General features: G+C 39.6%; 1 protein-coding gene across 1 annotated transcript; it reads left to right on the top strand.

Moving 5' to 3' along the window:
- The first annotated feature begins 6,060 nt into the window (after positions 1–6,060).
- On the top strand, positions 6,061–16,312 carry LOC124410923 (aristaless-related homeobox protein-like). The gene is made up of 5 exons (XM_046889653.1): positions 6,061–6,225; positions 7,824–7,835; positions 9,809–10,074; positions 13,673–13,760; positions 15,607–16,312. Exons 1-5 carry the CDS (start codon positions 6,150–6,152, stop codon positions 16,095–16,097), a joined length of 933 nt encoding a protein of 310 aa, XP_046745609.1. The 5' UTR covers positions 6,061–6,149; the 3' UTR covers positions 16,098–16,312.
- Positions 16,313–16,372: the final 60 nt, after the last annotated feature.

The following is a 16,372-nucleotide window of genomic DNA, read 5'->3' as shown; positions in this document are numbered from 1 at the left end:
GCGGCGGGAATTTAGGGGCGTTAATTTTACCCATAATTTCAACCTGCGATGAATGGATAAATTTGTTCGTGTACGTACATACGCGACGTGTTTTACACAGCATGAATACCTACGCAGGAATTAATCTGCGAAGGATGTGTGGTGCAAATCCGATTTAAGCGGATTGGCTGCGATGAAAAATGATAATCACGCACGTGCATGTGTTGATCATGTCTACAGATGTACCGGAGTTATTACGGATAATCACGATCTCATATATTTCCAGACAGCATACACCCGGTTACGTACGCTTGTTTTATGTTGTTTCCAGAAATTGTCAATAAAATTTTAACATTCATAATCCCAATACTGGGAAATTGCGGAAAAAGCAAATACAAGGTATTAATTACACAAACTGTAGCGTGTATACCGATATTACAATGCGAAAGTTTTTAATCCCGCGTGACGCATGATTTGTTGAACGGATTTGTCGACCGAAAAGAGGTTTTTATCATTGTTGACCAATCTGCTTTTCATGTCCAGAAATTGTCTGCAATAACGGAAAATTGAATAATATTTAATCCTCTCGATTATACAGCTTTTTGATTTTTTTTGAGAGTTAAATTCTTATCTGAAAGAGATGTATAAATATTATACACAAAGGATTCAGAGTTCTTCCACTGCTTGGCGAAGTTGCCGATTTACCTCGCCTCAAGTGCCGAGGGAGAATGAAATGAGAATCTCTTGATTTTCAGTGAAAACAGAAGCTGATTAAAGCGAGGAGCGCCGAGACTCGGAACCCCCAAATTTTAGTCGCACCCTTAACTAAGGACCGTCATTTCATCCTTACAACATTACGGAAAATTATTTCTAAAGTCCAATGAGTAGCGTAGATGTACCCCTTTTGGCCACCCTAGTAACGTTTGTGGCCATCAATTGATCCATTCGTGGCCATATAAAACGAGGACGTGGTATAAGACTTTCAAATCAGCTTTGATCATTGCTAACGTTATTATTTTTTTAAATTCATTATCAATAACATATTATGACACAACACTACACGAATAAGTAAAACATTTTTTTTAAAGACTGCCAGTAGTTTTCGGTGAAATTTTCCATACGACGTCAATAACAAGGCAAGGGCATCAAATAACAGGATTTTGGTTTCTCCGGGCAAGTCTTGGTGACCAAAATTCTCTGGAATCGTACTGTAGCTATGGAAGCCATTATTCGCGCACCCATCAGTACGAAGCGCGCGATTTGCACACCCCGAAGAGATAGGTGAGGTGCTTTGTTATCGCCGGGGTCACCCCCGCGAAAATTACAATAAAGGTATACCTCCTCTCGCTGAAAACGATTGTATTGTAACCGACACAACCGGGCCACGTATAAGGGGATCCATGTATTTCGCATGTACACGTATATATATATATATACATGTATAGCTTTTGAAATATTTCCAAAGTTCGAAGTGGCATTCCAACATGGCAGTCAATTATGGGCGTTGAATGCGCACTTCGGCCCGTTTGATCTTTGATTTGGTTCGCTGAATCTATTGTGAACTGTATCTACCCACCTTCTTTGTCCCCGTTGGATCTCCCCACCTTCTCCGTCCTCCGGCGGCAACTTCAGCTCCCTCTTCGCCCTGCGAGGATTCACGTATTATAATCTCCTCCTTTGCCAACTTAATTCCAGTCATTTATCCACGATAAATGATATGCCTGATATACATTGATGTATACATATATCTGTATACGCTTTGAATTGGATTTACGATTTTTCCCAAATTCTGCACCGTAACAGTACGTCGTTTTCTCATTTCTAATTTGGCAGTCTACCGTTATCGTATACCTGTTAGATTTTTTTTCATTCATAAGTTGTTTCACAGCTTGGGACTTCTCCCGGTGCGATGGGGATTTGAGGTTACAGACAGAAATCGTCGTACACCGGAACCAAAAATTTTCAGAACACTTTATTATAATCTCTCGAATACTGGGCGGAAGCTTAACTCTTAAGGCAGTCAGCTTATCTGCTTATAGGCATCATCCCAATACGCAGTGTAGAGCTGCGGTACACCTGATCCGGTGTAATTTTCAAAGTAGTGAATTTTCAACTGTCTCCGAATATATTATTATAAGCTATAAGAAATGCGGATTAATCTACTATCGCGGGTATGGATTAAGAACTTAACGGTAATAACCTAAGCGATGTTTTTCAGACGCTTACGTGACGTGGAGTACTTAGTCGACGAATTTCGCGGAATGAATTTTGAGTTACTTGAATTTAATTGAAGGTTAAATAAGGCTCTAGTAAGTTTAGCCATTATTTTGTATGGCCTAAGATGACACTTGACTGCAAACGACCGGCAGAAATAATCGTAGAGATGAAACTAAATTCCAAGTGTGTCTAACAGCGGCCATCTTGTCTTAGCACAATATATGAGCGGTTGAATCTACCACTGAAACATCACAAAAACCATGTTTTCTACTTTACGCTGACGATTTTCGTTAGAGGATAACTCTCAAATAGTAACGTTGCGAAAAAGAAAAGAAAGAAACTGTTGAAATTGGAGCCTTTTCTTTTAAAATTCCGACAATGATTTTTCGCTAAACGCTGAACCGACTGAGCTCAAACTTTGGGGCTACTTTAAAGCTGATGTTATCTTGAAACTGAGCCAGAAATGTAAAGATCCGATCACGGAATTCCGATATAGAGCAGAAGAAACTTCTTGAAGACTTCGAATGAGTCGTTCTCTAAATTTTTCGGAGTGGAAATTCACTGCATTGGAGCGAAAATTCACTCGAAGTGACAGTGTAAACTATCATCCACAAACATCGTAAAAACACGATATCGATTCTAAAATTCTAAAATAAAAGTTTGCACCAAATTTATCAAATTCCTCGTGAATTTGAAATTTAATAACCTCACTTTTGGAAAACCATGGTTGAATTTTTCTTACCTCTAACATAGCTATGGCAAGTAGAGCAAAGGTCTCAAATCTTCGTACCTTTGATCCGGCATCGAAAATCCGTACAACAAGGCTTGTGCTGGCTGACGCTGAACGGCGCTGATATCGTAAAGATTCAACGAGTCTTGGGGAGACTAGACAAGACAGATATAAGCATAGGTAGTCATTATCATGCATCTATTTCACAGCCAAAAGGTTTCATTCTAATGTAATTTCCGGCATAATGGAGTATATAAAAGTTTTTGTTGTACGAAGTTTGTTTTTTTTTTTAAATATTTTTAATACTTGGCCGTCTTTGCCAAAAATTTATAATAAGTTTGTAAGTCCACTCCGTCGGGGTGTGCTACATATGCTACGTACTGTGTGTAATAATCTATGTATTTCTAGTGGTTATGCAATAAATATATAAAAAGCATTGCATTTTTGCTATCTTTACTAAGTTCTATGCGATCAATTTAATTTTTAACCTTAATGTAATGACGATAATTAACACTTTTTTCCACAATAATCAACACGGCAAGCGTGCTTAACGATATTCCCTTTCAGGTGACGAGCAATTTTATTTGGGTCACGATCGATGTTTATATATAGAGTCAATTCTTGCCAACTTCATTTCGGAACCTTACTATGTAAATATCTGTTGTTTCTCAAATATAATCTGTCCAACGTTATTCAGCAGATCAATTTGAAAAAGTGTTTGGTTTCACTCCAAACGACTGAACGATCACTCTAACAATAAATCGAGCGAATCGCCTGTTCTTTCTATGTTTGGAGAGAATTATTCGCTCCAAAAAATTTAGAGAGCGTGATGCAGATATTTTATTTACCCCTCGGATAAAATTCGGTGGTTTTCGAATATCCGATTCTTTTTACTCCTCTAATTTTGCATTTTGATTTTTCTTCAAAACCAGGGTGTAGACTGAACCCCATACCGAATGAATATAAAGCTGTGTAAATCCGGGTAAACGTGATCTTCTTAATTTTGGTTCGCGGCTTGCGATTTGCGTTACAAGGGTGCGAATTTAGAGAAAAAGGACAATCCGCGGGCAGGTATAACTAAGTAGAGCAGCCTCTCAATCCCTTCAGGACAGGCGTTGTCTTAGAATAAGTACCTTTACCGGATAATCGTAGACGCATTTATGATTTTACCCAGCCATCCGGGCGTCGAACGTCACAGCGGAGGAAAAGCTGCTGGCGCATAGCTCTTAAGACGCTCTAATTTTCCGTAAGTATTACCTGGCAAACGAAATCCTCACTGCAGTTTAGCTCTTATCCTTGCACCAGGTAATGTGCATAGCGCAGTTTTGACCACCTGCTTCTATGCTCTTATCTTAAATCTTACCCTCGCTAATGGGACTACGAAAGTATATTATCGAGCGCATTGAACTGGAATTTCGCAAGAATCATGCAACGGTTTCGGTACCAAACCTGTGGCCTTTGGTATTCCTGTAATAAGTATAAAGGCTGAGAAAAGACGGAGTCCTGTATTCATTTTTTTGAGCTGAGTAAAATTACTGAGCTCATATAGTCCTTGCTACATATTTATAATTTACTCACTTTTAACGGATGGATTCATCCTGCAAATTGTGAAATTAACTGTGCCAGATTTCTGAAAGATTTTAACAATATTTTATAACACAACTGTTGTTTCCATATTCGCATTCTATTGTAATTTTCTATAAAAAATACAACGAAATTAAATTTCTTTTGGGTTGTAATAAATGTTGAATCCTTTTCTCGCATTGAATTGTTCCACGTTGTGGTTAAGAGAATCGTTTAAAGTTTATTAAAAAATTCTCAAACACGTTCTCCTCAAAATTTTGTGGGTAAATCTAATCTGACGACGATCATTTTTCGCTTCCATTCTTTCTCTTCTTTTGTCCTATTATATATTCGTGGTTCTGATTTTGAAAGGGTGAGAAAATTGTAGGAAAAATAATATTTCAACGGTCCTCCTTAAATTTCCTTGGAATGAAAACTACGCGACTCGCATGACGGGGTGAACTTTTTCACTCCAAACGCTCGGACTGAATTCCGATTCTAACAAGGAACATCAATTTGGCGTCCCCCTTTGATTTCGTTGAGACTCATGCATGTTATAGAACATTGAAAACTAAAAAACGTAATTTTTTTATCTGCGGAAAAACGGTTTAGAAAAGTGAAAACGACCCCCAAAGATGTGCACCCAGCGAGGTGATTTCTCGATGCGTTTGATGGATTTGAACGAATCTAACGCTGACATTTTCCTATTCATTAAGAAAACATTTCATTCAAATACATGAAGAGTGTCAAGAAATCACCCCGTTGAGTGCCCATATTTGGGAGTCGTTTTTACCCCTTTAAACCCTTTTTCCGCAGATAAAAAAAATACGTGTCTCTTAGTTTTCAATGTCCTACAACATACATGAGTCTCAACGAAATTAGAGGGGGCCACCAAACCGATCCATTCCTTCTAAGACGGTAAGAGAGTTTGACTCGTGGTTTCTAATTGAAAGAATGATTGAAAAAAATGAAAAATTCTTTGTGGACAGATTTTCCGAGTAGTTTGAATATCGAGGACGGAGGTTCTGAGGGATAGAAAATTGTCGGGTCCGTGCCCCGGAGATACAGGGCTGTCTGTGCTTCCACCAAGCGGGGCAAGGTACACTCCGCCCATATTTAACCTGGCTTACATTCAACCCCGAGTAAAATGGGTGGTGGACGAGGTGGGGGAACTGCGTGAAAATCCTGCAGCTGGATTGGCCGGTTTCGTGATATGGCGGCGTTAGGGTTTGCAGGGTGGGGCGACAGGGCGCGATATTAGGGGATGATTTAACGGCTAGAATTTAGTTCACGTTGCGACGTCGATCCATGGAGTTGACGAGAGTGAATCAGTCGCTCGTCGAAGTCCCGATAGAAGTTGTGAAGAACGCAAAGAGAGAAAAGAAAGAAATTAATTAACAGTTGAAAGAAAAAGAAAATTCGACCAAAGTTTCTTTACGTTTCCGTTTTCAAATTTATTCAGCTCAACACGCGTGTTCTGTTACACGAACAATTGGATTTAAAATTATAAAACACCGCGAAACGCGTAACTGGAAGTTAAAAAATATTTACTAAATCGAGTTAAGGGACAACGTTTTAAACAGTGACTGTATATAAGTATTTCACACACACACACACACACACACTTTTTGTGCATCTGAAATATCGTCGAAAATTCGTCATGGCTCAGACTTACAATCATCAGAAGAGAAATGTGTACAGCATCGATCAAATTTTGGGCCACGCGAAAGAAGAAGGTAAGATTGTATAAACGTATATATTATTATAATTGTATGATTAGTTCTGAGGATCAGTGGATACTTTAAATGGTGGGAAAAGCAGTAATTTGAAAAAAATGAAACAAGTCAACGGAATTATATAATACTATCTGAAAATAAAAAGTAAAAATTTCATCTTAGCTAACCGAAACATTACAATCCTGAATTTATTTCGCCAGTTTCTTTATGGTTACCATAATAATTTTCAATTTTTGTAACGTAAACGTAGACGTAGATATATTTCTACGACAGCGTGCGTAAGCAAGTCGAGGATTAGAGACCCACTTTTGTTCCGACCCGTCATTAGAGAATTTCTAAGTGAACAAAGGGGGCCCCGTGGGTACCTGAAAGGCGTTTAGATTCGAGCTGTCGAAATTTGAAAGTTGCAAGAGTAATAAATATATCCTCGTTCACACCGCGCTTAATAATTATCGGTGAGTGTCGGTACATCATTGGTTCATTAAGAGTCGTGTAATCCGGAAATAGGAAACCAGGAGAATACTAAGCCGCCTGCATGTTGTTATAGGTATAGTAATGGGTAATTAGGAGGAACGTTGGAAATTCCCAGACCCCCGTTGCGCGCTACCTTTCATTCATTATTTCCATTTTCGGCACGGTATATATACCTAATACTGGTCCGACGTAAATGCGGGTAATGCTAAACTCGATCCAGGTGTATAAACTGACGATGCACATCCGCATGAACGAAGCCTATATACATATACATGTAAATGTGTATATTTCTTGCTATCGTCGTGATATTACTGTTATTAACGCTGTTGTCATTACTATGACTATATACCACTGGTTATAATTGGAATGTAATTATTTTGGTAATTATACTAACCTAGCTATTTATGCCTACGTATAGGTACATCGAATCATGAGTCATTAGACTTTCTTATTCGACATACGCATCATTGCATTTTCTTTATCAAGTTTCGTTCATCGAGTTATTACTATAACGCGTCATAGTCGCCAGGCGACGTGAATGTTTATTTCGATTTGCAAAAACTGGGTTCACAACAGAATTAAAATCGTCTAATCGTCAAAACATTTTTTATGAAATATTTTTTATCATCCGTATCATCCTTAGTGTGAGGTTGAATCTAGCAGATCGTTCAAAAACTTCAAAAGTTGAAGCAAGTGAGAAAGAAAAACGTTTAAAAAATTGTCCACTAACGTTATGATAACAGCTGTGAATACTAATGAAATAACATTTCTATATATTATGACACGGAAATTAATGTGAGCTTATTAGAATGACTAACGTCAAAATATATGTCAACAATTTGAGCAAAGGTTTTTTCATTAGAACGTTTAAAATAATTTAACTCCGGTGGATTTTATCCGATTATAATATTGTTTGAACTATTTAGATCGATGATTCAGGAAATCTTGTAAATACAGTATATCGTAGTACGCAAAGAATATTTTCGAACGGTTTTTCTCGCTCTTCCCAACTTTTCATTCCAGCCAACTTATCCTGAATTTTTTCTTTTTTTTTTTCTTTTTTCTTTTGCGTATCACACATGTACAGAAAACACCTGTGAACACGCCAGTCATGCACATACAAGAGTTGGCTTTGGGTCGAAGTATATGCTCGTATAAGATTTAATAAAAGGTAATAGAGGGGTGATGGCGGCAGGCTGCCGGGGTTGAAGAGGAGGAGGGGGTTGGCATCAAGTGGATCTCTCTCTCCCTCTCTCGCCCCCCATTATAAGCGCGGACATAAAAACATTAAAATCTCTCTATTCACCCCGGATTAGCTGGTACATCTCCCCGCTCTTTACTCTACAATACCCGCTCTTCACACACGTGTGCATCTCTGTATACACTGGCTATTCCTAATAAAATGACGTCGGTCATCATATAGGTATAAATTGCCACACATGTTGTGTGTGACTGGTTTAGACAATGTGTCGATTTTTTTCCCCTGAATATATGTTATGTATGATATATGTACGTAGGTAGATTATATATACAGTATAATTTCTTCTTTTATGTCCTGAATAAATTTTTTCCCTAGGCAATTTAACTTCACGTTAACATCGTGTTTAATCTTTCAATTGAACAAGACGTAATACTCGGTTAAATTACAATCTACGATTCATAAAAGTTGCAGATTATTGTAGGTTATTGCAGAGACTCTATTTTTTTGATTCTCATCTTACCGTGGAAGTATATGTGTAGATATAGAGGTGCATAAGGTGCATTTAGTAAGTAATAATCGAGGTCTCTTTTCACTCTTGTGAGATGTATAATTTGTACATGCGTAAACGGGATTTGTGTGGTAGAATCAGGCAATCAGCCACATGCGCAGCACGGAGCTGGTTTTACGAACTGATATGTACATTGACGGTGATTTCGAGGGTGCTTATACCTGCTTAAATTTAATAGTAAGCCGCTCGCACTCCCAGGGAACTAAATATAATGTAAAAACGGTAGCCGGTGGGCGCTGGAACTGCAGAGTTAAGAGGGCGAGGCTCCGAGTGCAAGGGAGGATTTTGTGCGCTCGAAACCGCCGCCCCTTTCCTGCCTTTTCGTCCCTTCGGCTTTGCCGCTGCACATATCGGGTCCACTGGCGTGTTTGCTAATCGCTAACAACAACGACACGATCGAGTATTACCCAGGGAGCATGATCGATGCAGCGTAGTTGGGTTTTCGTTTCGTGCCGTTTTTTCCCGGCATTTTTTGCGATTTTCGTTTTTTGTTTCAAGTCAAGTTCCTGCAGCGGCAATGAATTATCGGGGGATTAAATATCGCTAAATCCTTCGACCCTGCGTACGCGTCGATGTTCGAAATGAAAAATTTACCCATCCAAATGCAGCGAAAAAACGAATGTTATAGTCAAACAAATGCCGATCTAATACCCCGATGTAAAAGCTCCCGGATTACATGTACTGGATGATATTGATAAAATTCCCTGCAATCCGTCTCTTTAATCTTAATATACAGAGTTATTATCCGACGACCGAATAGTACAATGTAATGCGCATGCGCTGAAAACTGAGAGGAGTTATTTACCAGGGTGACCAACCGTCGTGAACGTAACCTCAAAAATTTTCGCAGTTGTTGCTGGCGGTTGTGCTCAACACCGACAGCTGCAAAGGTTTTCGAGGTTCACGGAGAGAAGAAAGAGATCAGATTTTTCTCTGCACACAGTGATTTTCACTATTTCTAGAGTAAATTCGGCATTTCAGGAAGTTTATTTTACCAAAAACCTGACGTGTCCCTCTTTTCCTACAGTTTTTAGTAAAATCTGCTTTTTTATTCTCTCCGTGTTACGTCATCTGAATTTGCGACGGTTGGTAGTCGTGGAAAACAACTGCGCTCAAATGTAGCGCATGCGCGTTACATTCTAGCAGACGGCGGGGCATTCGGCCGTTGGATAATCACTCTCTGTACCCATTTGTTACACCGTTACAATATTACAGATGGAAAAACTGTCGAGTAACGGCTCAAAAGGCTTCGTTCAAATATTCTTATCTTTCCGATTAACTCCAATATCATTTCACTAAGTCATACAAAACTGAAACTCTTTTTTTCACAAATTTTACAGAACACGCGACGCCATCGGACCAGGACGGCGAAAATTGCGAAACGGAGTTGGGTCATCTGAGTGATCACCAGATGAACGATAACATCAACGATCCACTTGACATGGGGGAAACCGATCGGCCGAGGAAAGTTCGGAGGTCCAGAACCACCTTCACAACCTACCAGTTACACCAGCTCGAAAGAGCGTTCGAGAAAACTCAGTACCCCGACGTTTTTACCAGAGAAGAACTAGCCATGAGGCTTGATCTCTCGGAGGCCAGAGTTCAGGTAAATTTAATTAAAACGAGGTTACATTTGGTTTGATTTTTGAATTCTTGGGACGTTTTTCCAGAGCTCAATTTATTACTCAGCTCTGATACTGACCTGAATTTTTTATTAAAGATCGGTTTCTACCGGTGTGGATGTCCATCTCGAACACGATAAAAGAATAGTTAGATTCTGCTTTTCTTTGGTAGGATTATTGCAGTGAAAATCCTAATTCACTGTATAAATATGACTATAAAATAGTATCTGTAATACTCGTTAGAAGCTTGACACGGTCGATGAAAGTGGAAGAAAGTTTCAATCGAGAAATCCATTACGCAGTAGAATAATTTCATTCTACCTACCTTATTCTTATACGTATACCTTCCCAAGGGGGCTAATACCAGGTAATTCCACCATTGGATTCCTTCCGAAAACTGAGATGATGCACTTTCCATAACCTCTTAACACACGCGGAAAATTATAATACGAGAGATGTAAAATGCATTTATAAAGTACATGAAGCACATTCATACATGGCTGCATATGATGCGTGTACTTGTACAAAGCATTCTATGTAACTCGAAGTGCCCATATATCGAGCAGAAGGCGAGGAACCGTAGGTGCATGCACGCCTCGTCGTTGAGTGACACTCGAATAATTACTACCATTGTTATTCGATGTGAGCGCAAGCTCTTGATCCGAGCATATACGGGGCTAAAAGGCAGTTGCACAGCATCATCGACTACACGCGTTGAAAAAGAAAAAAAAAATTACATACCGGGGAATGAAGAACGAATTTGAAACCTGGACGATTGTGTTTTCTGTTTAACTAGACTGCGGTTGGCCGAAAATTGATACATTTTTTTTTTAATTTTATCAAGTGATAACTGTAAATAACAGTGTAACGATACTGATCATGATCAACAAAATAATGTCGATATTGAATTGACTTGAGGAAAAAAAAAATGCCTCGTGACATGGAACGAATCAAACAGACTTTTTAGAATAATTTTGGACACATTTGAAATTGAATGATCGATACTTAAGCTTGTTAATTTTGAATTTTATTATTTTCTATTTTCGTAATGTCAAAATTCAAAGTATCGATTCTCGGTAAACCTACTTTTCTTTTAATAAAACTTGTATATTTTTATTCGCGTGTATAGTTTTTGATGTACTGAGTTTTGGCAAAATTAGCAACCCTCCAATTTGGTTATTTTTTATTTTTATTTATTTTTTATTCTTTCTATTCTCAACGAGACGGGCAATTTTCTCTCTCTCCTGCCCCCCTTTTCTAAATCCTACCCCCGATTAGCGTAACTGGTCGTCGCGTCGTCGGTCGGTTTTCGGTTCCCCGCTAGCTGATCGAACGGCGTGAAGCTGCAGCGAAACGGGATCGAAGGCGCGACACGTATACGAGAGTGAAAGAGAGAAAGATAGGAGTCGACGGGGAAGAAAGAGAGCGCGGCGGGGTGGGAGAGGAAGAGAGAGAGAGACGCGGGATTCCGATTGGCCCATTGTGGTACAGCGAAGCGACAATGCCGGCAATTGGTTGTCGCTCGACAAAACCGCTAAATGATCCGTCAGCACCCTCGTCGTTCTCCGCCGTCGAGCTGATGCACCCCCGATGCAACTCGAACGTGCACCACCCCGTTCGTCATTCACACGTCGATCTTTCCTTCAGTTTTGTTATATTCATTGCTCTTTTATTTTATCCCGCGTAGACAAAGTTAATGATTTTTTTTTTTTTTTTTTTGTTTTTTTTTTTATCTCTTTTTGAAGTGAATTATTTTTAGTTTTCTTTCTCCCTCGTCAACCCCTTTTCACTCTATTCTTTTTTAGCCGGCAGGTGTATTTATTGATAAAAAATGTATTTTAGATTTTGAAAATCTGTTTGATGATTTATTTCACTTTTTAGTCTAGTTTAAATGTCAAAAAGTGACGGGAATTGGAAAGAAGAAAGTCCTAGATGTAAAAAGTAGAAAATACCTTACACCGAGGTGTAGTTTTAACTTGTGAGAATTCGGAACAGAATTTGTTTTTTTTTTTGTCATTTTTTGCTACAGGAAAAATAAAGATTTAATGAATTAAATTCCAGTATGAGAATAAAAGGAATATTATTTTTAGATGAAATAATTGGACGAAGAATATTATGTGTAAATGAATTTGCGTGAAAGAAAATAAGAAAAAAGCAGTAAAATACAATATTGCTATTCTCGATTATGTTTAATTTATATTAAAATACAGCTGGCGATAAATGTTCTTCCTCTCTTTTTTGGAACAGTTTAATTTCTAATTTGAAGGCATGAAAGTGAATTTCCGTTTGTAGGGTGAGCATTATATGTGTGTATACATACAGACGTATATAACTTGAGACATCTCGTTGCGGACTTAATTTAACGTAATTTAAAGTTTATTACACGTGCTTACGGGAAACGCGAAAACGAGCCTTAAGACTCTCGCGAAAGCCGTACGCACCGAGCACTTATACACGTCGCCGGCAATTCCGTAAGACAATTATACAATTAGCCGCAATTACGAAACGCGTAATTAAACCCCTGTACCGACATGTCAAACACACACACACACACACAAATCGCATCGCTGTAGGACTGCGATAGCGTGGAATTGTCAAAGATTGTATTTTCATCGTTTCTAGTAAATAAATAATGCATAATCAATTTTACGATAGGCTGGATTATAAGATAGATTAAAAGTGAAACGAAAATTTATATTGAAATGCTATCAGAGGGAATAATAATGGCAGATGTGAGAGAGAAAAAAATCGAAGCCGAGATTATAATGGGAAGAGTTTAGGGCTTTTTGATTCTTCCCTTGTTTCCGCGCTGCGTTTGTGTATGTGTGCATTTAATTCGACGTCTGCGTGCGCGTGATTAGTAGGGCGTGTGCATGTATAGCCGGGGGTCCGTCCGCGAGTCTATAGAAAGCGAATCGAATGGGGACCGGCTGGGTTATATCCACTCGTTTCGGGGTGGGGTGTTCCTCGTGAAATCACGATAATTGTTAACAATTAGCTTAATCAGGCTGGAGAGCCTCGGCTTTTGTTGGCTGCTCAGATACGCCGGCAGGGGCTCTCATCCAGAAACCTGACCCAAAACAGTTCTTCGTCCCCTAGTGTAGTTGATTTCATAAAATAATTCCGAAGAATCGGTCGTAGAATGTGTATAATACGCAGTAGAATCGTATATTACGTAACAAGGAGGGAAACGCGGTCTCTTCGAGTCGCGAGCGTAAGTTTCGAAGACGAATAATACAAATGCGCGAGACGAAAAGACTCTTGATTCCTTGTCGTCCATGAAATTGAGGTTAGGGTAGCGTAGAGTCGATTTTATTTGCGACTGCGCGTACGCGCGTACGCGCAGTATGAACAATACTCAGCGCATGCGCATTCGCTAACTCACTCTACCGTCATAGACATGATTGCTTTGTGTACGGAAAAAACGCATGAAACATGCTTGCGTTATAGAAATATGATTAGTCGAAAATCAGCATATCATGACGTGGTATGAAAAAGAAGTGAAAAATAAAGATGGCGAAATTTAATTTACCGCACCATCTGCACCCTTGTATTGTAATTATTGTCATTCTTTGATTCCAGGTATGGTTCCAAAATCGTCGAGCTAAATGGCGGAAGAGGGAGAAAGCGCTGGGACGTGACACGAGTTTTATGCACGTTGACCAAGGAGGTGAGTTTCAAAATATATAGTTATATTTGTAATGTTTCAAAAACGAGGGTGCGAGGCGATTGAAATTCGATTGAACATATCAGACAAACGAATACATAATATCTCAGTGGCACAAAATAAAAAAATAAAAAATTAACGGATCAATTCACTCATACGGAACAGCAGAGAAAATTATTAAACTTAAAATTAAAAAATGACAAAGGATCAGCTAGCCCTAGCTCCAAACTGTTAACCAGCTAACGGGTCAATTTGTGTTTGTGAAAAAATACGTTGCAAGTATTATTCATAGATGTATGATAGATCGTATATACGAATGGTGACAGATAGCGGTTCGCTTCTGCCTGCTGCACGGGTTCCACGCGGTCATTAATGCAAAACTTGCAGGAGAGCGTATTTTTCCACGCGATATTATTACACGTCTACATTACCGCGGACATTGGTGTGCACACCTTGATCCGATACTTTTGTGTATACGCGCGGGACGTTCGAAGGGTAGATAGAATCGGAAGACAATTATGGTTAATTTTGTTATCGGTAACGACGATCGTCCGACGCGGGATCTGATTTATCGCAGATAGCCTAGTCTCCTCGCGCACACCTCTGGAAATGTCCCCGACGTCAGTGTGTTGCAATATTATTTGGAAATTATGGTAGTCCACAAGTATATTAGGGTGAAAAAAATTGATATCGGTTATTCTGACCGTTAAAACGTATTATTTGTTTTTGTTACAAGCAATTCAATTATTTTTGGGTTCAAAGTAATTTATGAATGGAAACCGTGAATGAAGTTCATAAAAAATTGTTTGAATTTCCCGGGCCTAAGTCTCAGTTTTCCGGCGTTCGGCAAAACTGAAACGACGACTTAACAGTTCTTGCCATTATTTTGTTCACCATGAAGTAACTCGCGACAGCTGAAAAGTACTGTGAACAATTTTACAGTCCGAATAAAATCGCAATCGAACAAAGGTCGGCCATATTAACTTTCACAGTTCTCGCGCCTGAAGAATAATTCATACAGCACAAGTCCTTTCTTCAGGCCGTTCTTATTACATGAACTCGGGATGTAAATATTAATATTCAATTCTTCACCGCGATAATTTTTTTTTTTTTTTTTTTTTAATCCTGGAGCAGAAAATCTTGATTTCTACACGCACAACTAAATCTTATACAAATCGCGATGAAAATAAATTCTATAATCGAGGAAATTATTCCCTGATATACATATATGAAAGGAAAAAAAAACAACAAACAGCTTTATTCCATTCCAAAGAGATTGTCATGTCATAGAAGGACATTGAAGGGCGTGGGGGGGGGGGGGGGGGGGGTGGGGGGGGGGGTCGATGTTTACGCGCACAAACACCTATAATACACAGTATTAATGATAATAATAATTATAGGTACACGCCTCGATGCGTGCGTGGTCTCACGGAGGGTGCAGCGATGGTAGCTTGGCACAGTAATTCATACAGTCCGGAATTTAACGCGGGAGTATTCATTAGTCGATTAGTATATATTGCCTGTCAGTGATAACCCGGATTGCACCCAACGCGTGTATCACACAGCAACAACATCGGGCAGTCTTTGTAATTAGACCTGATGTACAGAAACGTAAAAGGCGCATTTAGTCGATCGATAATCGGGTTATTTAGATCCCGGTTCGATTATTCGTTGCACAGACTTGCGGACGCCGTCGCTGAAACGTCATCGAGAAATCCCAACTTTCTCTCAACAAATAATACAAAAAAATTTTTTTTAAACGAAATTATTTTCCGTTATAAACCCCTCGTGAAACAGTAAGATTCTTTGAAAAAACGTTGAAATAAAACTTTGATCTGGTAATTTTCAGGTGTAAATGAGCTCTCGTTACACGCTCATCTTCTTCAGACGGCTGCAGCGGGACTTCCGGGTGGAGACTCGAGCTCGCCGTCGTCAGGGGGTTTCCCGTGGTTCATGCCACCGGTGTTTCCACCACCCTGGGTGACGGGGGCTCCGAAATTAGCCCCCCTGCACGCGATCTTGTCCCAGTACATCGGGCTGCCGTTGCCGCCGAATTTGACGTCGCTGGCAGGCGCCGGACTTCCGCTCGGGGGTTCGATGGGCTCGATGAATCACCCGACGATCGCTTCTCAGCTCGGGGGTGGCGCCTCGCACCCCGTAAGCCCGAGCCAGCTCCATCACCTGCCCCTTAATCTCGGCGTCCAGAATCTCCCCCAGAACTTGAGCGCCAAGCACGACAGAGACGAGGACTCCGCGTCCTCGGACGACGAGGTCAGAAGACAGAGTGCCGAGATCCTGAGAGTCAAGGCTCAGGAGGCGATTCGCAAGACGGACAATTAATTGATCGGAGAATTTCTTGGTAGCCCTTTTGCTGTTAATTTCTTTCCCTGTTCCTTCGTTTTTAGCAAAAACATCTGATAACCTTAGCTCGTAGTCAGGATCGAAACCTTATTCGACCTTATTTTGATCCCCCAGAGGATCATCTGTGAACTAAGGATAAAGACACATAGTAACAATAAACAACCTCGAAGATATTAGAAGATAGGAACAAAAAAATAAAATAAAAATAAAACAGATAAAAATTACTGCTACAGAATAAAAGAATATAAAATATC

This window comes from Diprion similis, chromosome 10, assembly GCF_021155765.1.
Source record: "Diprion similis isolate iyDipSimi1 chromosome 10, iyDipSimi1.1, whole genome shotgun sequence".
Classification (NCBI taxonomy): Eukaryota; Metazoa; Arthropoda; class Insecta; order Hymenoptera; family Diprionidae; genus Diprion; species Diprion similis.
This window is presented reverse-complemented; position numbering and strand designations above follow the sequence as displayed.

What these genes read in the sequence shown, in the direction of transcription:
- LOC124410923 (XM_046889653.1), top strand. Translation starts at nt 6,150, where the DNA reads ATGGCTCAGACTTACAATCATCAGAAGAGAAATGTGTACAGCATCGAT. An exon ending in TCTCGGAGGCCAGAGTTCAG is followed by an intron (nt 10,075 to 13,672) that starts GTAAATTTAATT and finishes CTTTGATTCCAG; the next exon opens with GTATGGTTCCAAAATCGTCG. An exon ending in TATGCACGTTGACCAAGGAG is followed by an intron (nt 13,761 to 15,606) that starts GTGAGTTTCAAA and finishes GGTAATTTTCAG; the next exon opens with GTGTAAATGAGCTCTCGTTA.